General features: G+C 38.2%; 1 protein-coding gene across 2 annotated transcripts in view; it reads left to right on the forward strand.

Moving 5' to 3' along the window:
• Positions 1-27,909, forward strand: part of b3glcta (beta 3-glucosyltransferase a) — a 150,466-nt gene that overhangs the window by 48,531 nt on the left and 74,026 nt on the right. For both annotated transcript variants that reach the window (XM_047820503.1, XM_027157204.2), the window contains exon 4: positions 17,826-17,935. In XM_047820503.1, coding sequence (XP_047676459.1) covers positions 17,826-17,935 — 110 coding nt within the window. The remainder of the gene's footprint in view (positions 1-17,825; positions 17,936-27,909) is intronic.

Consider the following 27,909-nt stretch of genomic DNA (forward strand, 5'->3'; position numbering starts at 1 on the left):
GGAATCCAAGCCAGTGTGTGTGGAATCGTTTTCAATCCCTCCCCTTGACTGATTGTTTCTCTTCAGTTTCGGTGACAGTGGTGTGTCACTGCAGCAATTACCGCTGGAACGGGACACAAATGAGAGTGGCAAAAAAGACACCAGGATATTTGTGTTGTCACTGCTATAAAAGGAGCAGATTAAATGGTTTGTTGAGGATGTCTAAATGTCAAACCCTGAGCTCCTGGCTGCAGCTGGAAGAACAGATAATTGCTCCAATTTCAGTGACCTCGGGCTAAATGTGAAAATAAAATCAAAGAAGTCGTATTTGTTTGGCTTTTTCTTTCTTCCTACACTGTACCATTTTCAACAAAAAATGTATGCAAATATATGAATTCGGTTGGACACCGGTAATATGCTGGTATGTTGTGATAAGGAAATGTAGTAATTATATCATTAACATGCTCTGCTCTACACTAGTTTTGATGACAGCATCAATTTTCCACACACATCTCCCTGAGTTTTACTGTACAATTTTTGTCTTATCTATCTATCTATCTATCTATCTATCTATCTATCTATCTATCTATCTATCTATCTATCTATCTATCTATCTATCTATCTATCTATCTATCCATCTATCTATCTATCTATCTATCTATCTATCTATCTATCTATTTTTCATTCATTCATTCATTCTCTACCGCTTATCTAAACTTCTCGGGTCACGGGGAGCCTGTGCCTCAGGCGTCATCGGGCATCAAGGCAGGATACACCCTGGATGGAGTGCCAACCCATCGCAGGGCACACACACACACTCTTATTCACTCACGCAATCACACACTACGGACAATTTTCCAGAGATGCCAATCAACCTACCATGCATGTCTTTGTACCGGGGGAAGAAACCGGAGTACCCGGAGGAAACCCCCGAGGCACAGGGAGAACATGCAAACTCCGCACACACAAGGCAGAGGTGGGAATCGAACCCCCAAACCCTGGAGGTGTGAGGCAAATGTGCTAACCACTAAGCCAAAGTGTATTTCAAGAAGGTTTTTTTTTCCTTTTAAATACCACTTCACCCCCTGCTGAGATGAAAGTTTATGAACGTGAACTGTACTTGAACATGTAAATGCTAATTATTTTCTATTAATTGCTGTAGAATGATATACTGTGCTGGCTGAGAGCCGAAAAAAGCACTCAGCTTATCTGTCCTGCAATAAAATCCTTTTTGACTGTGAGATGCTTTCACCTTTTGTTTTGCCCCACGCTATAGACGCACGCTAGCAGCACTGCTGTATTATTAGCCTATACGTTAATAATTGCATGGCTAGAATGGGATAATTATTGTAGAGATTCCTTTGATGTATTTGACTAATGTAGGCTGGGAATTTGTACTGTCTAGACATATAAATGTATATAAAACCCACACATATAAAAATGTACACTGGTTCAACATACCATGGATTTTTCATAGTGTTCATTTATTTATTTCTCTGAAATTACAGCATCTGGATACTCACTGAACTGTAATTTTTTGACTTTCTGCATTCTGTGTGAGACTAGAATAACTTATACTATTCCGGTAAAGATTTTTACTAGATTTTAGAGCTTTCCTGTAACGATTATTCAGGGTCAGACGCTGATGTAAAGCTGATGTACATCCCTGATTTATATAGGTTCCGTGCAGAGCATTTAGCTTCTTCCAGTCCAATCTTGTCCATGGAGGTTGATTTGCTTTGTGCATAGCGGCATTTTCATGCTGAAACTGGCTTAAATTGACATTTACATTTACGGTATTTGGTAGACGCCCTTATCTAAAAGGACTTACGTTTATCTTTTTTATACAGCTGGGCAGTTGAGGGTTAAGGGCTTTGCTCAAGGTCTTAACAGTGGCAACAGTGTCAGCTTGGTGGCCCTGAGATTTAAGCTCTGATCAGTAGACCAACATCTTAACCACTGAGGTTCCATTAGTAAGAGGTTTGAAGCTCTAAGTTCCAGTTGTAAAGCTACAGAAAATAAAGGCATTCTGTATAATTCTGTGCTTTTAACTTTGGGGAAAAAAACACATCTGGGTGTTACTATAGTTATACTATTTCCCCATTGTGGGACGAATAAAGGTATATCTTATACAGGGGTCTATATAATTTATCAATATAGTGCAAATTGATTCGGTGTTGTGGATTCTAATTGTATCAAACCCTACATTTTTGCCTCATTTATAGTTTGATAAAGGGAATTGCTGAAAAATCGACCTAGAAAAGAAGGTTATTATTATGATCGAAATCAGATTAAATCATGAGCTACCTCGTTACTGATGGTACTTTTCGGATCACATCTATTTGGCATCATGCTAAACAAAGTAAAGCTAACAGGTGTCACTGTGCTGAGCAGGAAGAATGTGACTTTTTTTTCTTCTCTTATAAATATACAACTTACCCTTCAACCCCTTATCTCCATCGCTCTAAATATCTAAATCCTGACTCTGCTTTATATGTACACACACCCGTATCTCTTCTTCCAGGTTGCCGTATGGCAGGACTAAGAGTATGGATTAAAAAGGAGGGGGTTAGAGGACGACGCTCTGAAGGAGAAAGGAGACACTTTATATGGAGGAGAGCATCACAGATGACTGGAGCTCAATTCTCCTGTGCCTCATTCAGAGCAATCCATCTCTTTGAGCGGATAGATTCAGTGCTTTTATCTGTAGAGGCAGTTCTTCGCTAGAATACAGAGTGCGCATGCGGTGACTGAGAGAGAAAAAGAGGAGAAACGACGGCCACCAAGAGACAGATGGACAGATAGAGTGTAACAGACAAAACGACAAGAGAGAGAAGGAAAGTCAGAGAAAGATTGAGAAACTAAAAGAAAACAGAGAGGGGGAATGACAGGTACATAGAAACAGAGGAAATGAAAAAGGACAGAGAGAGAGTGAGAGAGAGAGTGAGTGTGAGGGGAGAAAGACAGAAACATAAAGACAGAACATGTGTGAGGAAATGAGACATGAGAGAGAGGTAGGAAGGAGGCTGACCCTGTTTCTGAAATGTGCCCTACTCCTTACTCCCTATTCCCTACAAACTACAAAGTGCATTGTGGGTGTTCTGCATCACCTCAGCTACATGGTTTAAACATAACACAATTTCTAGATCTTTCAGTCACGCTTGTATATAAAATAGCAACATTTCCTTTATAGTGCACTAGATAGTTGAACATACAGTGTTTGGAGCAGTGGTGGCTCCAGTGGTTTCGGATTAAAGGATCGGGGTTTAAGCCCTAGCACTGCCATTGCATTGCTGCTATTGTTGGGCCCTTGAGCAAGGCCCTTAACCCTCCCTGCTCCAGGGGTGCTGTATCATAGCTGCCGCTGCATTCCGACCCCAAACTTCTCAGTTGGGATATGCAAAGAAAAGAATTCTACTGTACTATAATGTATATTTGACGATAATGCTTCCATGCCACAATTCATTCATTCATTCATTCATTCATTATTGGATATTTTACACTTTGCTTTTACACATGATTATATATGTATGTAATAACAAAGTTTCCTGTTTCATATATAGGTTTCTAAGTATTATACACTAAATTGGGTCAGAGAGGCCAAATGCCCTATCTAGTGCCCATGTAGTGCATTGTACTGTATGTGGTATCAGAAGTGTACTTATGGATGTGTATAATTCCAGATATAAATTCCTGTTTAGTGCACTATATAGTACGCAGGATGTGGTGTTGAAAGTTTGTTCAAAATTTTACGCACTAGTTGACTAGAGCTAGTGTTGGAAAATATAACGTTTCCTATTTCGTGCACCAAATCGCGGATAAGGAATCGTTTATATATATATATATATATATATATATATATATATATATATATATATATATATATATATATATATATATATATATAAAGGGAGTGCAAAGGCCAACAAACCGGTGAGGTGAAAAAACATGAAACCATGGAGACCGTTCCATATGGAGATTCCTTATAAACAAAACCTTTGGAATAAAAATCCCTCTACCACAATCACAGTATAAATCACCACCATGCAGACCAACAGATCAGCTGGAACGACTGAAATAATGACTGGAAGGTCAAACCGCACACAAGTCCATAAAAAAAAAAAAACAATAAATGCAATTATTTTTAGTACAGATTTTGTTACAGAGGTTTAACAAAAACTATTATTATATGGTGTTGGAAGAAAATGAAATGTAAGAATCATTTTGTGTTGTTCACAGCACGGTAACCTACACTGGCGTTCAGAAATTTGGGATCAATTGGACATTTTTATCCATTTCAAAAACATAAAATGAATCAGATGAATTTTAAAGGAAGATCTGCTTTGCCACAAATAGGCCCATGATCAATAACCTTCAGTCCTCTGATTCAATCTCATGTTACATTTGCTAATTCAAGTTAATCATTTTCTAAGGCTAATTGATTATTAGAAAAGCATCACAATCTTGTTAGCACAGCTGAAAAGTGCTGTAGTGATTAAAGCATCAAGGAAAGTGGCCTTCTTTAGGTTAGTTTAGTATCTGGAGCTTCAGGAGTTGTGGCTTTGTTCACAGGCTCAACATGGATGAAAAAACAACAACTTACTTTCTTTTTATGGTAAGAACTTATGTTACCATGCTGTGAACTACTCAACAACGCAAAATGATTCTAACCCAAAAAAACAAGGAAATTTCCAAGTAATCCCAAACTTTTGTTTGGTACTGTATATACGTGGTGCGTATATATATGTATGTGTAGAAACATTTCATTTGAATATTTTGCATTTATATTTATTTATATTTCTAAATGTAATTTTATTTTATTTTAGTATTATTTAGTATTTGCCAAAGCATATGACTTTTACTAAGTGCTGCTCTGAGGGACTAGTGGTTGATGTTGCATGGTTTTCCATTAGGGGTCGATTTTTAGCTGAAGTGGGTGCCAATAGTTTTTTTTGCAGATAAGCACCAGAACCACTCACTGATCAGGCCGACCTAAAACATTTGGAAAAGATAAAAAACATTTCAAAAATGTTGACAACTCTGTTGTAACTAACTATGACTAATTACTGTGTTGGTGAGTTGGTCAGGTTCATAATGCAGTAGAATGTTAGATGTTAGCATGCTAGCTAACAAAAACAAGCTGAGAGGTTTTGCTCTTTAAAAATCATCTTGTATTAAATGCACAATTGAAAAAAAAAGTGTTATATTAATGGCATGACATTGATGATAGCAGATAATTACAGTCTTAAAGTCATGAATATTTAGGCTGCTTCCCCATCCGTACTAATTAACGCGTCGGTATTCAAGTGGTGTCTACTATATTTAGGCATCCTGTTTATTAAGTCAAATGTATTTTGGGACACAGCCCTATTAGTTGCCCGACAGATTAACATCTCTGCTTTAAGATCATTCATAGTTACGGTCTGGTGTCTTAAATTCTAGATCAATGGCTTTTAAATGACTTTAATATAAAAACAAAATGCAATTCTATTTGCGATTTTATTTGTATAGCATGTTTTAACAATATACATCTTTACAAAGCAGCTTTGCAGGAATATGTAAATTCAGAATATTATTAATTTATCCCTAATGAGCGAGTCAGACGATGTGAGGAAGAAACCGCGAGAGAAACTCAAAAGAAATCCCATATTTATCCACTAAACCAGAGAGTTATAGAAGAAGGCTGCATATAAACATGTGTTCACTTTTAATTCAATTTTATTTGTATAGTGCTTTTAACAATGGACAACAGACATATAGTTTATCAGTACAATTCTATTAGGTTCACACCCTGAAAAAAGACGAAAAAAGAAGCTAAATACCCCTATCAGAGTTGCATCATTGTGCAGGCAGATAAATAAATCATATGCCCCGCAGGGCTGACCTCATTGCCCACCTTTCTCTCCTCCTTCCTCTGTGCCAGTGTGATTGGATCTTTCAGCCACAGGGCTTTGGAGCATTCTTACAGCTCCACCTTTGTTCCAGCACCGAGATGCTCCGTGGTGCCTTTGGCAGCCAATGCTCTGCTCTGAAAGTCCGCCATATAATTCACTAGATTTATTGACTGCTTACTTTGCCTGCTTCGAATAGCTGCAGATGTTTAGAATGTAAGATAGGTGATCACTGGGACTGATAGGGGCTTATAGCAGTGCAAGAATGTAACTCTGCCTGCCCTGTTCGATAATTGATTGAAAGCCATTAGTGCTGTAGTGCTGTAAAACTCCGCCTTAATTAGTTTATTCTGGGTTTTTTTTTTTGTTATTTTTTTTAAGCCAGTGATGTAATGACTCTGTTTGAGGGGCAATGACGAATTCAGAGCTGATTATATGCAATCGCTGGTTTTATGCAACTATCACTTTGTGGAAGCAAAAAAAGTTGGCAATATACCTCTAGGCTCTGAATACTCTGAATGCCTGTCAAAACCACACCTTTGTATTATTCCTTCGACGCTCTACAGACGTAAATAGCAAACATCACATTCAGCAGACTTCAGTGGTGTTTTTGGAGAACATAATTCATTCTGTACTTCCATAAAGACACTGTATTCCTCAGATATAGCCGTACACACCGTCACGCACAAATTGTATAACACCGACGCTAACATTATCATGCAACACACGTACGAACACAAACGCACCATTTCTTAGATTTATTCTCAAATACCATGTATAATGCACTCTCACCGACTAATGAATACACAAAGTGTGGCTATGAACACACACAGGCACACACACACACACACAATTTCTCAACATTTACTTTCAGCCCTTTTCACAGACGTTCATGACGTTCATGATAATAAAATCCCAGTTCAAACTAAAACACACAATTTTTCACTTTATTAGTTACAACTGTACATTTACATTACTGGCATTTGGTATAAAGACACCTTTATCCAGAGCGACATACAAAAAGTCTCTATCGATCAAGACATTAACACCGGTTCACTAGGTTACAAACAGACTTTCAGTATTTAGTACTTTATGTATTTATTTATGTATTTTCCAATATACACATAATGATGTTCATATACACATAATAAGCACTGGTTTCAGGAAGAGGTAGGTCACCTGTTGCCAGTGACTCAGCTGTTCGGACATCTTAGGGGAGTTTATTAAACCACCTCGGTGCCAGAATTCAAATCAATTTAATTCAATTTTTATTGTATAGTGCTTTTAATGATGGACATTGTCTCAAAGCGGCTTTACAGAACAAAGGTTTAATATTATACAAAGATTAATGTTATACAGATTAATATTGTGGGGGCACGGTGGCTTAGTGGTTAGCACGTTTGCCTCACACCTCCAGGGTTGGGGGTTCGAATTCCCACCTCCGCCTTGTGTGTGTGGAGTTTGCATGTTCTCCCCGTGCCTCGGGGGTTTCCTCCAGGTACTCCGGTTTCCTCCCCCGGTCCAAAGACATGCATGGTAGGTTGATTGGCATCTCTTGAAAATTGCCCGTAGTGTGTGTGAGTGAGTGAATGATAGTATGTGTGTGCCCTGCGATGGGTTGGCACTCCGTCCAGGGTGTATCCTGCCTTGATGCCCGATGGCGCCTGAGATAGGCACAGGCTCCCCCGTGACTCGAGAATTTCTGGTAAGCGGTAGAAAATGAGTGAGTGAGATTAATATTAGACTTGTATTTAAATGTGTTTGTATTTATCCTTAATGAACAAGCCTGAGGTGACAGAGGCGACTGCGACGAGGAAAAAACTCCCTTAGATGGAAGAGGAAAAAACCTTGAGAGGAACCAGAAACAAAAGTGAACCTCATCCTCATTTGGGTGGCACTGAAGGGTGTGATTATAACCTGTTATAAACACTAGAGAGTGTTATTATGAATAATGTCCTTTCTACATTCAGATACAGTCTGATAATTGTGTACTGATTAGGAGATCGTTGTCCTCAAAGACCACATGGAGTTGGTATTTCATAAACAGAACAGAAAAGAGTCTTGCATAGCTACCTCTTACTCTGAGAGATTGTGAGAGCAGTCGAGCCGTGCTAGTAGAGACATCTGTACTCATTTCATGCAGTAATCAGCCAGTCATTAGGGCTGGTGCAGTGGTTAAGACGTTGTTATGCTGATAGGAAGGTTTGGAGTTTAAATCCCAGGACCACCAAGCTGCTACTGCTGGGCCCTTGATCAAGGCCCATAACTTCTCAAATGCTCAGTTGTATAAATGAAACAAAAGTAAATGTAAACGTTACAGTAATGCATTGCAAAGATGAATGAAGATTAAGGTGATATAAAAATGACTGTCTGTGATCATGGCATGGATGATGCTACCAGATGGGTTGAAGTGAGTATTTCAGAAACTGCCTGGATTTTTCACACACAATATTCTCTAGAGTTTACACAGAATGGTACAAGAAAACAACAAAAATCCTGTGAGCAGAGGGTCTGCAAGCTGAAACGCTTCACCGATGAGAGAGATCAGAGGAGAATGCTGACAGGAAGTCTATACAGCAAAATGCATCTCCGAACACAGATCAAACCTGGAGGTGGATAAGACACAACAGCAGAAGTCCATCAGGATCCACTCCTGTCAGCCAAGAACAAGAATTATTTTGTAAAGAGTGATTATTTTTGTTACTATATCCTTAGTAAGAGCAAAGCAATCTGGCCATTTTCCCCTGACCCCTGTTATCAACAGGCTTTTCCACCCACAAGTCTGTCACTCATATGCAGTCCTTTTTTTTTCCTCAGCATTTTGTGTAAACTTTAGAGAGTCTAGAGATCACTCTGATTGGTTTGATGCATAGTGCTGCTATTACATAATTGGCTGATTAGATAACTGCACCAATGAACAGGTGTTCCTAATAAAGTGGACGGTGGATGTACATTGTCTGAAAACACAATGAGTGTGTGAAATGTTAACTCTAGGGTGTAAGTCAGTAAGAAGTCAGAGTTTGTATTAATGCTGTGCTTGAAAATCTATAGGTTCTAGTTTGCAATGTGGTCTTTAAATGAGGCAAAAATTGCTTTGTTGTAAGTTTGGAAATGGGCTTAGGATAATATTCATGTACAGCGGAAAGCAGAATTTTGCACGGATATATATTTCTGTAGGTTATTATGTGAACATGGAGTACGAGAAAATATGTTACTTACATAAGAAGATATCACTTTCCAACCCAAAAAAAAAAAACAAGGGGGTGTACAAACTTGCATGTGTGTTTGTGTGTGAGTGTGCGTGAGTGTGCCTGTGAGTGTGTGTGCATGTGTGTTTGGTGCACGTGTTTGTGTGCCTGTGTGTATCTGCATGCATGTGTGTGTGTGTGTATAGGTTTGTGTCTGCGTGCGTATGTGTACGAGTGTTTGTGTGTGTGTGCGTGCGTGTGTGTGCTTACTGTGTGTGTGTGCATGCGTGTATGTGTGCATGCTTGTGTGTGCATGTGTGTGTGTGTGTGTGTGTGTGCGTGTGTGTGTGTGCGTGCCAGCTTGGATATAGTGTGCCTCAATTAGAAGTTAGAAATTAGAAGATTTTCAGACATAACGTTGTGTTACGGTTAGTTTGCCTATCTGAGCTGAGGTGCACATCCTGTTTCTTATTTGTATTGTTTCTTGTGAACGAAAACTCTCTCAAACACAAGACCAAACTGATTGAAAGGATTTTAATCACGGCCTCCATTATATTTTGTCAGTGCATCTCTTGTGTGTAGGAAACAATTTTTATCTCCGTGAGGTAGATGTCTGAGCAGAATGCAGTCCTTCAGATTAATATCAACCCCAACACACTTTCTCACACACATCTATATGTGTGTGTGTGTGTGTGTGTGTGTGTGTGTGTGTGTGTGTGTGTGTGTGTGTGTGTGTGTGTGTGTGTGTGTATTTTAAAGGCCACACATCACAATTCCTCCTCTCTGACTTTGTGACCATGCAGATCAGTCTGAAGCATAGCAGAGATACACTAGTTATGACCTGTGTGAGGTCAGAGGTGCCGTATTCTGTAATTAAGGTCCCTAACCTGCGTTGACTGTCTGTCTTCTCCTTGATGTGCTTCACACCTCCATTAACATTTTGTGTTAAAAGGGCACACGTTCCCATTTGCATGAAGGTGATCTCTGACAGTTCTTCTGATGTCTTCATCTGTAACAACAGAATACTTTCCGCACCATAAGGCGCACCGGATTATAAGGCTCAGTCTCAATTACGGGTCTATTTCTGTACTTAACCCATACATAAGGCGCACCGTATTATAAGGCGCATGCTAAAACATACGGTCTACAAAAAAGGTAACAGAAGCAAAACAGTTTATTTAGTTGAACTTTATTCTATTATTTAACAACACACACACACACACACATTATTTTTTAATCAAACTTCTCCCACAAATCCATCAAAGTCCTCATCTACTGTGTCTTCTTAACTTGGCGCAGTACATTTTCTTGCTTCCTCCACTTCCGAACCATAGATACATTGATGTTGAATACATTGGTAGCCCAACATGTTGAAAACATAGCTGCTCTATTCCCATTTACAACCGTGTAACTGATAATGCCTGTAGTCTGTAGCCTGTAGTCTGAATTGTGCCTCATAAGCATCTGATTTTTATTGGTGGATGGCAAACCAACTTACTGTAAGGTAAGTTTACCGCCACATTCCCAATCTTCTACTAATCACAAAGTTGTGAGTTTGAATTACAGGTACACTAAGCTGCTAATGCTGGGCACCTGAGCAAGGCCCTTAACCCTCAATTGCTCAGTTGTATATTATGGGATAAAATGTAAGTCACTCTGGATAAATGGTCTAAATGTGAACGAATATTTAAACAGTAAATGAAATCAATTAACAGTCATTTAATTCATTCAATAATGCATTAAATATTTTAAAACATTATAAATAATTAACAAATCTATATATTTTTAATGCTTGTGTAAAATATTTTAATAATGCTAATAACACTTTTATATTTTACATTTATTTATTTATTTATTTATTTATTTATTTATTTATTTATTTGTTGCATCTTATTTGCTCTTGATAATCAACGATATTTCAAGGTTTTCTTTCTCCTTTAAATTTCCAGGTCGGTATCTCTTTGTTTAATAACACTTTTAGGCAAGAAAAATTCCTCTTAAAAATTCAAAACCACTTCTTTAACAGATCGTTCTTGTGTAACTCTTGTTTCTAACACCACCCTCACATGACCTCCGACACCTCTTATGCATGGTAAGTGAGGTCAGGGTCTTTATTTAGGCATCTCATCTTAACATTTTTCCACTTTCTAGTTCACTGTCTCTATTTTTTCTTTCTCTCTCTCAGACACACTCTCTCTCTCACACACACACACACACACACACACACACACACACACACACACACACACACACACACACACACACACACACACTCTGTGAAAGCAAGATCATCAGGCTGTCCTCCCTCTACTTGCTTTGCCCTGTTTGTGTCATGAAATATGAGCCTCATTTTACAGCTCTTCCAAAAAAAAAGAAAAAAAATCAAGAGCTCCTGCTGCTTCATCAGAATTTCTGAAGCACATTGCTCAGTTCTTGATGACTGTTATTTTTTCACCCCTCTGCTTAAAAGCTTAAAGCGGCTAATTAAAACTAGTAATGGTGCACTGGCAGAACGACCGCTCGGAAAAGTTTGTTTATTATTAAAAGGATTCTTTTATTTAAAAGAATTTCTCCGGCTAAGAGTTGTCTCACGAGAACGGAGTTAACGGCTCGTGATGTAGCCGGACGGTTGGGAATAGATTTATCTGTGCGTGGGTGTGATCAGATTTAAGCGTCGTATATAGCGGTTTTGTGAAGGTGAACTTCAAGACACTTTGCTTATGATCCTGTATTACGATATCATCTTCCTGAAAGCAGCAAATACATTCTTAGATGCACTTTATTTGAAAGTAAACTTGATTAGTAATTAAAATCACGGATTTTATTTATTTATCATTCATTCATTTTCTACCGCTTATCCGAACTACCTCGGGTCACGGGGAGCCTGTGCCTATCTCAGGCGTCATCGGGCATCGAGGCAGGATACACCCTGGACGGAGTGCCAACCCATCGCAGGGCACACACACACTCTCATTCACTCACACACTACGGACAATTTTTCCAGAGATGCCAATCAACCTACCATGCATGTCTTTGGACCGGGGGAGGAAACCGGAGTACCCGGAGGAAACCCCCGAGGCACGGGGAGAACATGCAAACTCCACACACACACAAGATGGAGGCAGGAATCGAACCCCCAACCCTGTAGGTGTGAGGCAAACGTGCCTGTATTTATTTATTTATTTATTTATTTATTTATTTATTTATTTATTTATTTATGGAGTTTGATGGAACCTCAAACCTGCTCCATCTGGAAAACAGGATCACTGTAGAACCTGATCATATTGGAATAATAAATGTTAGCTGAGATCGCATTGCGTACCTGTCAGGTACTGAATGCTGACTCAGGCTTTTGTATCCTACTGTCTTAATAATCTATTACTTGATTACTTTCCTTCAACGGATTATTTATTTTTTTCCAAAAAGAAACAGTCATAAGTCATAAATCTTGTTTGACATTACAATATGTGCGGTGCTGCGTACATTGTCTCCGAAGTAGTGAATTATTAAGCGTGGGATATATCGAATCGGTTATAATGGATGCACGCGCGATCATCCAACATCTTTAATCTTCAGTGAAAATACAGAAAAGTGTGAATTTCATATGAAGAAAATAATTTTCCATAATCAAATGAAGTTGCACTTTATAAGGAGTGAACTAGGTAGGTTATGTTGTACAGGGCTGTTAGGTTATACCCTATGTAGGGAGTAGAGAAGGTGAAATATGTGGGCATGTTGGTAGCTCAGTGGTTAAGGTGCTGGATTGCAAGTCAGATGGTTGTGAGTTTGAACCACAGGTCCACCAAACTGCCACTGCTGGGCCACCAAGCAAGGCCCTTAACACTGAATTGCTCAGTTGTATAAATTGAGAAAATGTTTATCGACCTGGATAAGGGCATCTGCCAAATGGCGTAAATATAAGATAGGGCTAAAAACTGTCTAAAATAAATAAATAAATTTGGTCCACCTTGTATGTCTTTACTTGGTATGTGAGTGAGGAAAAACTAACCAAACTCAGTGTGGATATTTGGCTTGTGACAAAATATACCATTCCAGTGCTGGATGATTCTAGCTAGGAGATCCACTGAAGCCATAACCTTCTTCTGGATTCTATAACCTGTCAAGTAGTGTTAGACATGAGTGATAGTTTTCAAAATAATGGCTCGGGTACAAATCATATTCTGGGGAGATCATGGCTGTGTTGGACCTGTATCAGTGAAGATCTGGATCATTGTTTCTTTTGACTGTGGCCTCAAGTGAAGATTCTGAAGATGCACAATGGAGGACCAACAAAAGCAGCCATGTGTAAAGATATTATAGATTCACTACATGGCCGTGGCCAACAATAGTCACAGCTTTTATGCATCAGCCAAAGGAATACATTGATGCAAATCTCAGTGGTAGAGAATGGTGATGAAGTAAGCCAAGAAACCAAAGGGCTCTGGTTTAGCCTGTGTTTAGCAGCCAGTACATTTGGGACAGTCACTGATTCGGAACTGTAAGCCGGCTTGAGGAACAAGGTTGTGCCAAAGTGCCTTGGCTTGTGTCATGGAGATAAAGGTTCTCAAGCCACAGCGCCGCGGTATCCTACAAAGCTATGCAGCATTGTTGTATTCCTTCAAGACACTGACCGTTGTTGATCACACCAGCAATGTTGCAAAGAAGATCTATGAAGATCTATGTCAGGTTTTTCCATGATATCCTGCTTAAAGTGGAGCTCCACACCATGCTCTATGATGAAGACTCTGAACTAGTACCAACACTGTTACAGCTCCCAGTTTGTCTCTGTTTTAATGGCATCGATTCAGACAATGGTAAAGAAGTCATCGTAGTCCCCTTACAGACACATTGATCCGAAGTAAGCACAGTTCTCTGCTAGATCCCTTTAATTGTTCAAATATGGGGATATTCTAGAACTGTTCCAGTAATTTCCTGAGTAAAAAAAAACTCTCATTAGAATGATTATGTTCTATCAAGCACACTCGATAAACAATGCCGTTGATTAAAGCCATACAGTATCCGTTCTGATTTTAGAGCAAATGTCCTGCTCATAGTCATAACCCTGGAGTAAAAGTGTCTCTGTAGAGTACAGAGTGTTGTTGCGATGTTGTTGCGTTTTTTGTTTTCTTCATAGATTTTAATGAATGTGTTCATACAAGCTGCGTTGTGGAAAACAAATTCGCATTATGGTTGACTGAAACAAACAAGATAAAGAGATGGAATAATCACATTTATCATTATGGACGTGTGTGTGTGTGTGTGTGTGTGTGTGTGTGTGTGTGTGTGTGTGTGTGTGTGTGTGTGTGTGTGTGTGTGTGTGTGTGTGTGTGTGTGTGTGTGTGTGTGTGTGTGTGTGTGTGTGTGTTCTTTTTCTTCCCTGAGACTTGTTTTCCAAAACATCATTACCAAAGCAATCTTTATAAAATTGTAAAGTATGCCTTTGTACAAAGTCTGTCGCTAACAGTTTAAATCATCCTCAACACAACGGTGTGTTTGGGGAAGCCACAGTAGCGTTCGGTGTGGTGATACTGATGAGCTCAAGGATTATTCCATCTAAGTGGTGAACTAAAATGCTCAGCTTTATTCACTCAACATTACTAAGACCCTTATAGAAGTCACCAATATAGAAAAATCTCTGAGTGTGCGTTAGGAGAATATCTTTGTATATCCAGGTGTATTCTCTTTGCTGTGCAGATGTTTTATGACTCATTATTTCAGGGCTTGACGTATATACTCCTGCGTATAGACTCTCGGGTACTAACACTTCCTTAATCCCTTATGTTTCGATGTGTCTTTCAATTAGCATCGCACATCTGTCTCACAAATAGGCGATAACTCGGTCTTAATACACTGTTTTTCTTTAGTTTAATTTGTAATGAATGTTAACATACACGCAGGTTAGAACCTCGATGACTAAAATGCCGTGCCTTTTATAGGTAGGTATCATCTGAATTGTTGTGATATATTCATAGAAGACAATCGACAAAGGCTCTGTCGTTATCTCAGTGCCGCAGTGTTGAATATAAAGCTTTGTTAAAGGTTACAGTGCCTGTCGTGACGTTTTAGAAATGTCATGGATTTGTCTCTGTGTATCAGCTTCTGACTATTGTCATATCTTAGAATTACAGTTAATACCTTTTTTGTCAATTTTGCCAATTCTACTACATCTCAAATTCCTCACTAAACAGGAATTTTGTCCTATATACAGTAGATAGGATTACATTTACATGGGAGTTGGGGATAATTTCATACATTACAGGGGCCCTATATGTCTTTAATTGCATAGGGATTGGACAGATGTTTGTTTTTCTTCTGGCCCGCTTTATTAAATTCTATGCAAATGGCAAATGAAGGCCAAAGAAGGAAAAAATAAAATAAAAACCTTGTCTTATGTTATTTGCTGTATCTACTCTTGTAGTGCTCGTATCCAAAATGTAAAACGGAAGCTTCTCGTACATTCATACATTCATTTTCTACCGCTTATCCGAACTACCTCGAGTCATGGGGAGCCTGTGCCTATCTCAGGCGTCATCGGGCATCAAGGCAGGATACACCCTGGGACGGAGTGCCAACCCATCGCAAGGCACACACACTCTCATTCACTCACACACTCACACACTACGGACAATTTTCCAGAGATGCCAATCAACCTACCATGCAAGGCGGGAATCGAACCCCCAACCCTGGAGGTGTGAGGCGAACGTGCTAACCACTAAGCCAAACTGAAATAAGGTGTCTCTTTGATCGCTCGCATGCCATGTCGTGGATGTAGCATGATCGCATGACCACGTGATCCAAACGTTTGGGCTCATTGACAGTGTACAGTGGTGAAAAATATGGCAGGTCAGATACATGATCACTAAAGTCAGGTGTTAAACATATCTTACTGATGTCTCTATGATAAACAAATCCCATCCGAATTGGGCTAAAGACAAACGCTAGCCGCTTGAACATGGAAAAAGGTGGACACTTTTCTTATTTCCATGGAAAACAAGTTAACGCTAGACCACGCCCACTTTCAGTTTTGACCCAGATAAATAAAAATCTTACTTTTTAAAGTACTAAACAAATAGAAATAAATATACAGGTAAGGGCATTGTGTTACACCAGTATAAGGCAAGCAATATCATCTCACGACCCCTATTACTGACCGAGCATGAAGGGATGTTTTGCCTCGAGGCTCAGTTTAGTTTAGTAGTTCAGTAGTCGTGTCATTCAGCTTTGTCTGCTCAGGTGTAATTGCTGTGTGCTTGTTCAGCACTTTGGCCAGTTTATACTTGCTGATAGAGGCAGTTTGCAACACCGTAATTTCAAGCGCATGAATTAAAGCAGCAATGCATGTCCTTGTAATGTGTAGTTCATTCTGAATTGATGGTACAACTAATAGAACGTGTGTATTACAGTATAGTGAGATGTTAATTAAGCATTAATATTACTCATTAGTCATTAATACGAGGATATTTCAGATTACATCCTGACAGCAGGAGAGTATCGTGATGAGTGACGGAGCAGGTTGTACATCTGTGTTGTGTTCTTTAATGTGGGTGGAATGTGTTCAGGACTGCATTATGATCCTGCTATCTGTGGGTCTGCTCTCTGGAGGAAGCATTTGCAATACTAAGTGAACAATATGTGTAAACTCTGCATGATGTGGTGTGTCATAACCTATTCGGAGAAATGTACTGAACCTATGCATCTAACAACTAGGGAAAATTGAGTGCAAATGTTTTCTGACCCTTGTTTTTGAGTGGAGAAAAATAGAATAGCGTCTCACTGTAAAACACTTACTGTGTGCATGTGTGTATGTGTGTGTGTGTGTGTGTGTGTGTGTGTGTGTGTGTGTGTGTGTGTGTGTGTGTGTATATATATTTATATATATATATATAAATATATATATTTTTTCTATTAATGATGAATACTGATGACTCTGATTATTTAGTTTTTACATGCTCTAATTAATGTTGCGTTAACGTTAATATGTATGATATTTTAAGGCATGGAAAATCACTGTAAGTAGGTTGATAAGAGTTGTCAGGAGTCAGTGGGGTTCAGGATAACAACTCCTACAAGACCTAGAACTGAAATACTGACCTTTAACTGAGCTGCAGAATGAGACAAAGATACCAAAATAGCAATGCGTATAGGGAGAGTATTTTTAAAATGGAGGAAACCAAAATGAACACGGGATGAAGCAGGTGAAAAGTCTGCTAAAAACTGCTTGGATGATAGTAGGTTTGTTTTTGTGCTAAGACCAGTCATTATTTGTAGTTTCTAGATTGGACTGTTTGAGGAATTGGGAGGAATAATTATTTGGTCTCCATGTCTTCGCATTCTGAAGGTATGGACATAAATGAAAAAATGCTGCACTATAGCGCCACCCTTAGGCACCGTGTCTCTGTGACATATGGTTTGGTCTCAATAATTCATTCTCAGAAATTGAAAAATGATAAGAAAAAAAAAACTACGTGACATGTTGGCTTTATCACGTTTTTCACCCGACTGTAACAGAAAACAAATTCTATTACATTTGACTTCATTTCTTATTGTGTCCTGACAAGCACGAAATAAATCCTTTAAGAAAAAAAATAAAGAGAGAAATTTACTAGAAAAAAAGAAATGGCACCCCAATAAATCATACTGTCCAAAAATCCCCAAAAAAGGCAGCTGTTATTTTTATTTTTTTCCCTGATGACCTACATACAGGGTTGAAACAGTGCCTGAACATAACTGCACACAAAGGTAACACAAAGCATGCTTGTATTTGCAGACCTGAGGGAAGTCGTGTTTGTTATCCAGAGCCAGAGGAACTCTTTCCATGCTCAGCGAGCACAGCGACTCCAAGCAGATCTGCTTTTACAGGCTGAAGCGCTCCAAAAGGTAAACTCACTCTGAATCACACCCTGTGTGTCATATTCTAATATACGGTTTAATTTTGTTTGTTTGTTTTTATTATTATTATTATTATTATTATTATTATTATTATTATTATTATTATTATTATTATTATTATTTGTTCATTATTATTATTATTATTTGTTCATTATTATTATTATTATTATTATTATTATTATTATTATTATTATTATTGCTGCTGTTGATACTATTTTCATATTTATTTATTTGTTCATTTATTTATTTAAATTTTTATTTTTTTGCATCACACAGTCATCATTAAATGTGTGGGTTGTCTTCTTCCAGATATCCCATTTTGCCATAGTTGCTAACAAGCGTTTCAGCAAGTTCACAATCTGAAAGCTCTTCACACGTCTCTCTCTGCAATTCTCTCTCACAATTTGGTGCAGCGTTTCCTTTCATAAAGCCAGCGTTTCTTAAAATAAACCATCAAAACATATACAAAGGAGCTCTCCTAAGCAGTGCGCTTTATGAATCATAGTGCAGTGACCTCAAACACACACACACACACTCACAAACATACACACACACTCACAAACATACACACACACATATGCATACAAACACCTGGCGGCATACATACATACATATTTCATGTAGATATTTGATGCTGAGCAGTATGGTGGTACAGCAGGGGTTTAGTCTTCTCAGAGGGTCTGTGGTTTTATTCTACCTCCTCTAAACATTGGCTACCAGCTAAAATTCAGGGTAAATTCCTGCAATTTCCCAGGTTAGGCTCCTGTGCCACAAGGGATTAAAGGTCAAACAAAAGTCAAGTGACATTGAATTACACTTAAAAAAAAAAAAAAAAAAAAACATTTTTACTTTTCTATCTTCTAATCATTTTATTTTTTCACATGCATATATCTAATGTATGGATGTTTTTGTTTTTTTCCACACATTGCTTTATACATAGATGTACATACACAGCTGTTTGTGTAAAAGTCACAAGCAAAACTGAGCACAGAATCTATGAATACTGATAAACTCACCAACAACACAGACGTCACTGGGTTAAAGTTACCGCTGTGCTGAGAATGCTTCACCTCCCACGGATAAATATCTTCACAGCAGTGATCCAGTGGTGGTCCATTTCCTTTGATAGCAAATAAAACGTGTGTGTGTGTGTGTGTGTGTGTGTGTGTGTGTGTGTGTGTGTGTGGTAGGAGTATAACAAATGTGAATGCATTGTTCAGAATGTGTCCTAGATGGACAAAAATACTGAGAGTAATAGGACTTGTGAACCGCTGTACATCTGTTTGATACTATAGGTGAACGAAAAAGGTTTTTGCTCTCATTGGGTTTGGCTCCTCTGGGGTTGGAGGTTTAATTCCTGCCTTTGTCCTCTGTGTGTATGGAGTTTGCTTCTTCTCCCTGTGCTTCGAGGGATTCCTCTGGGTACATCAGTTTTCTCCCCCAGTCCAAACACAGGCACTGTGGACATCTTTAAATTGCATGTAGTGTGTGAATGGGTGTGTGAGAGTGTGATTGTGCCCTGCAGTGGGTTAACACCTTGTTCAGGGTGTCACACCTTATTCCACAAGTCCCCTGGGGTAGACCCCTGGCTCCTTGGAAGAGCACTTCAGAAGATGGATTGATGGATAGATGGATGGGTGAATAAATATGTGTATGAATGGGTAGGTTTGGATAAGTGGATGGATCTATGGAGGGATGGATGGGTTTATGGATGCATGGAGGGATGAATAAGTGAATGGGTTTGGATAAGTGAATGGATGGATGGGTGTGTTTGAATAAGTGGATGGATGGATGGATGGATGGATGGATGGATGGATGGATGGATGGATGGATGGGTGTGTTTGAATAAGTGGATGGATAAATGGATGGATGGATGGATGGATGGGTGTGTTTGAATAAGTGGATGGATGGATGGATGGATGGATGGATGGATGGGTGTGTTTGAATAAGTGGATGGATGGATGGATGGATGGATGGGTGTGTTTGAATAAGTGGATGGATAAATGGATGGATGTATGGATGGATGGATGGATGGATGGATGGAGGGTCATGTGGATGGATGGGTGGATGGATAGATGGATGGGTGAGTTTGGATAAGTAGATGGATGGATAATTATATGGGTGGGTGGGTGGGTGGCTAGGATAAATGAATGAATGGATGGATGGCTATGAGAGATCAATCAGACATGACACTAGCATTACATTAATGTAGCTGAATCTGAAGAACCATCAGTTAAAAAAACTGTCAAATGTCCCAACTACAGGTGACAGTTTTGACATTGTGAGGACGTTATTTTGTGGTTTATTTATTAACTTTTATTTATTTAAGGCACAATCTAGGTGTCTAGATACAAAATTCCCATGTGGTCGCTCTGGATAAGAGCATCTGCCAAACGATGTAAACGTGTTGATGGTTATGGGGTAATGATGATTTTGATGTATTGTCATGGGGTAATCTGTATATGTAGCTCATCAATCAGTATTAAGCTCACCTGAATGAGTATGTTCTCTACTTTGACAGTTCATTTTAAATCATGAATGTTATTTCATGCTTCATTATAAATCAAGACTGTAATTTCAAGGTCTAGTTAATGTTCCTTCCACCTCACTGTGCTGATTTATTTTATCACACGATACTGAATATATTTGCTTTACTGAATATTCCTATACCTAATACTTCATCTGATGAGCGTTCATGTTTTAAGTAGAAAAATATTGTTTGCCATGTGTGATGATGATGCAGCTGACAGTATTGTGGTAATGGTTCGAACCAAGAAGTGGAAATTTACCTGGATAAGACAGACGAGTGAAGTGATACACGTAAAGAAAGTGTGGTTAGAGTAATCCAGTGTGGTAAACACTCACGTGTCTTTATTACCCACCCCTGTTCCCCTTGATTAGTTTGTATATTTAATCCGTTGTGTGTCTTTGTTTAAATGTAAAGTATACACTCAGTATTACTTATGAAATCTACTGATACCAAACCTTCTCATTCTGCCAGTCTGCCTGATTTTGATCTTCTTTCTTGTTTCTGGTTCACGATCATTAGTCTTTGTCCTGTTTGTTGTGTTGTTTGCTGACTGCCCAACCTTTGCCTGCTTCCTGTTGCAATAAGCACATTTAGGATTTGTCTGCTTGCCTTTTTGTTAACCCTCTTTACCAAAGCACCGGCATTTCATTCGCTGGCAGAACGGATATCGACTTACCGGATATTTTTAATCCGTATACAAAAAACGTATCATTTTATTGTCACGAGTCTGATAGAAAATGAGACAAGACTTTGTTGGCTTTCAGTGTGAGATGTTTTTACTTTTGTTGGGATAAACTTACACAGGATTATAGTGGTTGAAGATAACCATTCATTCTTTCATTCATTCATTTTCTACCGCTTATTTGAACTATTCTCGGGTCACGGGGAGCCTGTGCCTATCTCAGACGTCTTTGGGCATCGAGGCAGGATACACCCTGGACGGAGTGCCAACCCATCGCAAGGCACACACACATTTACTCACACACTCACACACTATGGACAATTTTCCAGAGATGCCAATCAAACTACCATGCATGTCTTTGGACTGGAGGAGGAAACCCCCGAGGCACGGGGAAAACATGCAAACTCCACACACACAAGGCGGAGGTGGGAATCGAACCCCCAACCCTGGAGGTGTGAGGCGAACGTGCTAACCACTAAGCCACCGTGTCCCCTATATTATATTATATTATATTATATTATATTATATTATATTATATTCATTCATTTGAAGATACAAACGTTGGTGATGGTCTTTTGGTTGAGGACCGTTTGGGGTTTCCACAGCGGATCAAATGGTTCGCATATTAGATCTAAAAAAAAAAACATTTCTTCATTTTCCATCCCACAAGGCTTACTAGGAAGTCCAATAATTTCAGCCATTTCAGAAAATTCTGAATAGTGTCCTTGTTAAGACAATAGCTTTATCTGGAGTTTTTAAGATATATTGGACATATTGGACCACTGTGGACTGGAACTAACTTTTGTGTAAATAATAATGAATAAATATGAATATAGAAGTACAGTACAGACCAAAAGTTTGGACACACCTTCTCATTCAAAGAGAACATTTAGTTCATAACAAAAAAGTGTGAAACAACTGAAAATATGTCATATTCTAGGTTCTTCAAAGTAGCCACCTTTTGCTTTGATTACTGCTTTGCACACTCTTGGCATTCTCTTGATGAGCTTCAAGAGGTCGTCACCTGAAATGGTCTTCCAACAGTCTTGAAGGAGTTCCCAGAGATGCTTAGCACTTGTTGGCTCTTTTGCCTTCACTCTGCGGTCCAGCTCACCCCAAACCATCTCGATCGGGTTCAGGTCCGGTGACTGTGGAGGCCAGGTCATCTGGTGCAGCACCCCATCACTCTCCTTCATGGTCAAATAGCCCTTACACATCCTGGAGGTGTGTTTGGGGTCATTTTTTTTTCACAATTTTTTATGTATATAATTCCACATTTGTTAATTCATAGTTTTGATGCCTTCAGTGTGAATCTACAATTTTCATAGTCATGAAAATAAAGAAAACTCTTTGAATGAGAAGGTGTGTCCAAACTTTTGGTCTGTACTGTATGTGTATGAAGGTTAAGTGTAGACATTTAAATGCTAAATCAATATGTATTTTTTTTTACCAAGGTCATGGGTCGATTGTGGCCTTAAAGCTGTATTTGACATCATATTTCATAGAGTTAAGTTGAAACACTGCACAAAGCCGTATTCTTTACCGAGATGTTAAACGGAACATCACTTATTTATTTATATATCTTCAGTCCTTCCTCCTGACATGTTCAGCACTGTCACCAGCAGGAGCTCGGGTTCCACATCAGAGAACTCCAATCCAATCTGAACCAGATTAACTACCGTCTGTCTTGCTCAGCTTTAATTAGCTCTTCAGCTTTCTCCATTCCTAAAAAACAGTGTTCTCTTTTTTGTTTTGTTTTTTATGTGATTAAGTTATATAACGGTAGGCTTTTCTGATTTGTCACCCATCTTCTGACTCTATAATATCCCCCTGTCAGTGCTCTAGCTTGCATCGAAGCGTGGTTTGATGATTAATAAGTGCAAATCGAGTTTCGCCCCTAAGTTCGCGGGGCAGATGTTCTCGACAAGATGTTAGGTGAAGAAGAAGACCTGTGATGTGAGTTTAAGAGAAATATCATATCCAATCCCTGCTAACTTGTTGTCAGATGATGTTTGTGATAAATTCTAATCCCTGGTTAATATGGTTTAATCGGCAGCGCTCATGCTATCTCTGAAGCGAAAGGTCTGATTAGAGTAGCACAAGATCCATACTGAATCAGTGAAGCTGACTGATTGGATCGAATCAGTCCCTTCTCCATTACAATGCAAGACACTACCTAAAGAAATTTTCGCAATGTAATCCCAAAACTCTAATCCCTGTTATCTTATTATCAGAATTAGCTTTTTAATATCTGCTACAGCTTTTGTATGCTCTGTGGTGAATTTATCGTTGGCGTTATAAAATTTCTTCCGCTGTAGTCTTGTGGCTGATTTGAGATAAAAAGGACTTTATTTTTTAAAGAGAACATCAGGTCTAAATTAGACTGATTAGCCAATAGGAATCAGCTATTTACCAAAACCACAGAACTTGATGTGAAACTTCATTATTGCTGACCCACACTTGGGACTGTCATGCCTTGAACCAATGTTGCGTCAGTCAGCTGTATGGTCTGGTCTGTCAGGTCTGTGCTGAACTCAGAGTTTACGATGACCCAATAGTTCCTCAGGAGCTCTCGGCTGCACTGTTATAAACTGTTGTAGAAATGACATTATTTACATTTACACTGTTTACTGTTCAGTGTCACCCAAATGAGGATGAGGTTCCCTTCTGCGTCTGGTTCCCCTCAAGGTTTCTTCCTCATATCATCTCAAGGAGTTTTTCCTTGCCGCTGTCACCTATAATATAGTAATATAGTATTAGATAATATAGTATTTTCTATTTTAAATTAATATTCAATGTATGTATTCATTTATGCATTTTTATTTTTATTTCTTCTTCTTCTTCTTCTTCTATATATTTTTCTTTTTTCTTCTTTCTTCTGTTTCCATACTTCTTTAAAGCCAATAGTAAAGACAATGGGAATTGTTAAAAGAAACTTTTTCAGCATTTATTTATTGTATTATTTAATATGTGGTAGCAGTACAGGTGTTTCTCAGCCTCAGAAAAATCGATGGCCTCGTTCAGGCATTAATAAGGGACGATTCATCTAGGGATGCTGTGCAAGACAAGATTAACTAAACATGAAGACATAGGATCCTACCAGGGATTCCCAGAATCAGAGTTTTTAAACCAAGATTGCATAAACATAATTGCAGAATCCTCCTGTTTAATTACTGTTTACTGTTTTGTTTTTTTCAGTGTCCCTAGAGTATGATGCTACCACCACCATATTTCACTGTCAAGGTTTTCTATTTTTTATCTTAACTCTTGTCTTTACTTGGGTTATTCTCATGCTTTTATATCGCTCTTCTTGAGCAACACTTTCTTTAAAGCTACACCTCCCACAGTCATACAGTTCTCAAACGGTAAGAGCGTTTGAAACGGATGTCTGGTGCACTTTCACTCCAGTCCTTCAGAGTGACTCATGGCCTCACTGTGACTTCTACACCAGTCTCAACTGAGGGACAGACTTGTCTAGGTAATGCTCAGGTGCTATAATGCACCTTCCATTTTTTTTTACTGTTGTTAGGGGCGAAGGCACAACATGAAAGGGAACGAGAAAACAGAGGGAACTGAAAGAACAATCGTACAAGTGGGGGTATGTCCTCGGGAGCCGACAAGGCCAAAATAACAAACAAAACAGTTAATTACTGTATCCTTTAACTTCCCTACTTGGCAAACAAAAGAAAAAGAAAATACAATCACTTCCCTAACTCCCTGAACAAAACACAATCAATAAAAGGTATAAACAAAAAAGGCATCGGTCTCCCTACTGTACCTCCCCAATAATACTATATACAACTATTTACAGGTTAGCTAATAAGTCCAAACAAGGGCAATCCAGGAATGGCTAAACACATGAATACAACCAACAACTCTCACAATACTGGCTAGCAGAAAACGAGTAACCGAACACAGCAAATGAGCCAAAAAGCTAAAGAGGCAGAGGTGGTGGAGGGTTTTATAGGCTGCAGGGAGTCAGCTGACCAGGCAGGGCGTGGCACTAGGTAAACCTCAGGAACCAATCAGTGTTCATCTTGCACAGAAACACAAACACCTCCCAAAACAGAAAAGAAAAATAGAAAAGGACGTAACACTGTTTATCCAACAGCACTTATTAGAAAGTCCAATCTCTTTGATATAATTTCACCCAATGCCTGAAATTTAATTGCCTTGTGTTCAATTGCACTCCTTTCCTTTCCTGACAGTTTAACTGAGGTGCATTTTTTCTCCAGAAATTAAGTATCATGTCCTTGTTAAGACAATATCTTTATATGGAGTTTCCAGAACCTTAAATGTTAAATACTGTAAATGCAAATAATTTCCTCAACCCTAAGCTTTAAATTATGAAATAAATAAATAAATATATTATTAATTTTTCAGTTTCTTTGAAATACTTGCTGATCAATAAATCGTATGCAGTTTCATGAGTTTGTACTAGTAATGCTGACAGGAAGAATATGTGTATGTATCATTTGTTATTCAGACTAATCTGATTGGTCCAGGGGAATATTTTATATAATATAATATATTATGAATACTCTTGTAAGCCACTATATAATTTATCATTTTTCTTTAAATTGGCTTATTTATATTAATCTGACATCTGATAAAATATATCCAGGAAATGTTTAACATTGAGAAATGTTTATTAAATGATAGAAATTACATTTTATTCTTTTCTTCCCCTTCTTCATTTTATTCTTTTTCCCCCCTTTTTTTTTGTATTTTATAGAAATGTTATGTTTATAAATTATTATTATTATTATTATTATAAATAATGTAAGAGTCTGTAATAGATTTTTTATAGTTACAGCCAACATGTTTCCCAGTTAATTCTAGCATTGTGTCAAGGTCTTGACTTTACAACCCAGAGAGTGCCTGACTTTAATACAGCATTCATTTAGGACCTGCCTGAGAACAAGCAGTTAATAATAAAGTCCAGAAAGATTTACTAATTAAATTGTAATAAATCATCAATTTTAGAAGTTCAGACACCTCTCAGAAACATTTCCTAATGATGAATGCTGATTAAATATCATCATTATTATATAACATCACAATTTTATTTTTTAATATTAGAACTATGATGTTAAAAAGAAACAATATTGTTGTTGTAATTTCCTCTTACAAGTGAATTTGATTTTTGAATATTTATATGCAAAATTAAACCCTCTGGCTAATAGCACAAATTAGCCTACTGAAAGTGTTTAATGAGATTAGGGACATGTTATTATTAGTTTTGTGCATTATAACCTCATTAGCTGCTCTGTGTGATGAATTAGAAGTAAGTGCACACCTAGTCGTTTGTGTTTTTGTGATATGTAAATGAATCGTTACACCTGAGCGGCCAAGATTTTGACTAATTACGTGTTTCTACAGAAACCGAATGCTTCATTTTGTCTAACATAATGATTATTATTATGTTGTGCAATGTTTGAAATTATGATTATTCATCACAGGTATTCAGGAAACAACAAACAAAATAGTTTTATTACACATTATATCATTTTCAGATAAACAAACATCAGCATTTCTTTAACACAGCACACTAAAAGCCTCATGTTCCTGTAAAAGTATAATTTCCTTATATTCGGATATTGGAAAAAAATATTTTAAAAAATTGCATGCGTTTTAATGATAAAATCATTAAAAGATTTAAAACATTAAAACATTAATGATAAAATCATTAAAACCCAACAAGTATCAACATTTTGGGAAATTCCTCTGTAAGAAGCTAGAGCTCTCATTTCTAATAATTGAATTAAGATATTTACTATAATTTCATAGATATAATTAATGTAGTAACTGATGGTTCTGAATATCATAATAATAATAATAATAATAATAATAATAATAATAATAATAATAATAATAATAAAATCCCCAAGATTAAGTATTTCTCATATAATTGTCAGGTACTGAGAGGCCACGAATGCAGATCATGTAGTTTTAATCAAGAAAAGGCAAACAAAATGTCCAAAAAGTCAAGCAATATAAAGCTCAAGAGCAGGCGTAGGTGAGGAGATCAGCAAACAAAGGATTAGGCAAAACACAGGAATCAATACCCAAAAACAATGTCAAATCCAAGCGATCAAACACAATGATCGCTGATATCAGGGCCGAGTATGGTTGAGCGTATATTTCACAGTGTTTGAGGATTGTGTGTGTGTGTGTGAGTGATCAGAAGTGCAATAATATACACTGTACTCACCAGACTTTAATAGGAACAGGATCTGATAATCAGGTAATGATGTGACAGCAGTGCAATGCATTAAGTCCAGCTTTAGATCTAGTTCGTTTACAGCATTTAGCAGACTCCCTTATCCAGAGTGACTTGCAACTGCTGGGCCTTGCTCATTGGCCCAGCAGTGGTAGCTTGGTGGACCTGGGGTTCGAACCCATGACCTTCCGATTAGTAGCCCAACACCTTAACCACTGTGCTACCACAGTTCATGTATACATCATATATCAGAATGAGGGGAAATGTGATTTCAGGGACTCTGACCTTGACAGACAAGCTGTGAGCTGTGAGGAGGATGAGCTATAAGAGCAGAAGACCACATCAGGTTCTACTCCTGTCAGGCAAGAACAGGAGTCTGAAGCTGCTGTGAGCTCGGACTCATCCAAACTGGGTCAAAGGAGAACATTTTATGTATCATCTTTAGAGCACAGTTACAGGCGTTCCTATTAAAGTGTCTGTTGAGATACAGTTCTTATGAACCAGTTTAATACCCTGCACTTGTTTAT

This window comes from Tachysurus fulvidraco, chromosome 11, assembly GCF_022655615.1.
Source record: "Tachysurus fulvidraco isolate hzauxx_2018 chromosome 11, HZAU_PFXX_2.0, whole genome shotgun sequence".
NCBI lineage: Eukaryota > Metazoa > Chordata > Actinopteri > Siluriformes > Bagridae > Tachysurus > Tachysurus fulvidraco.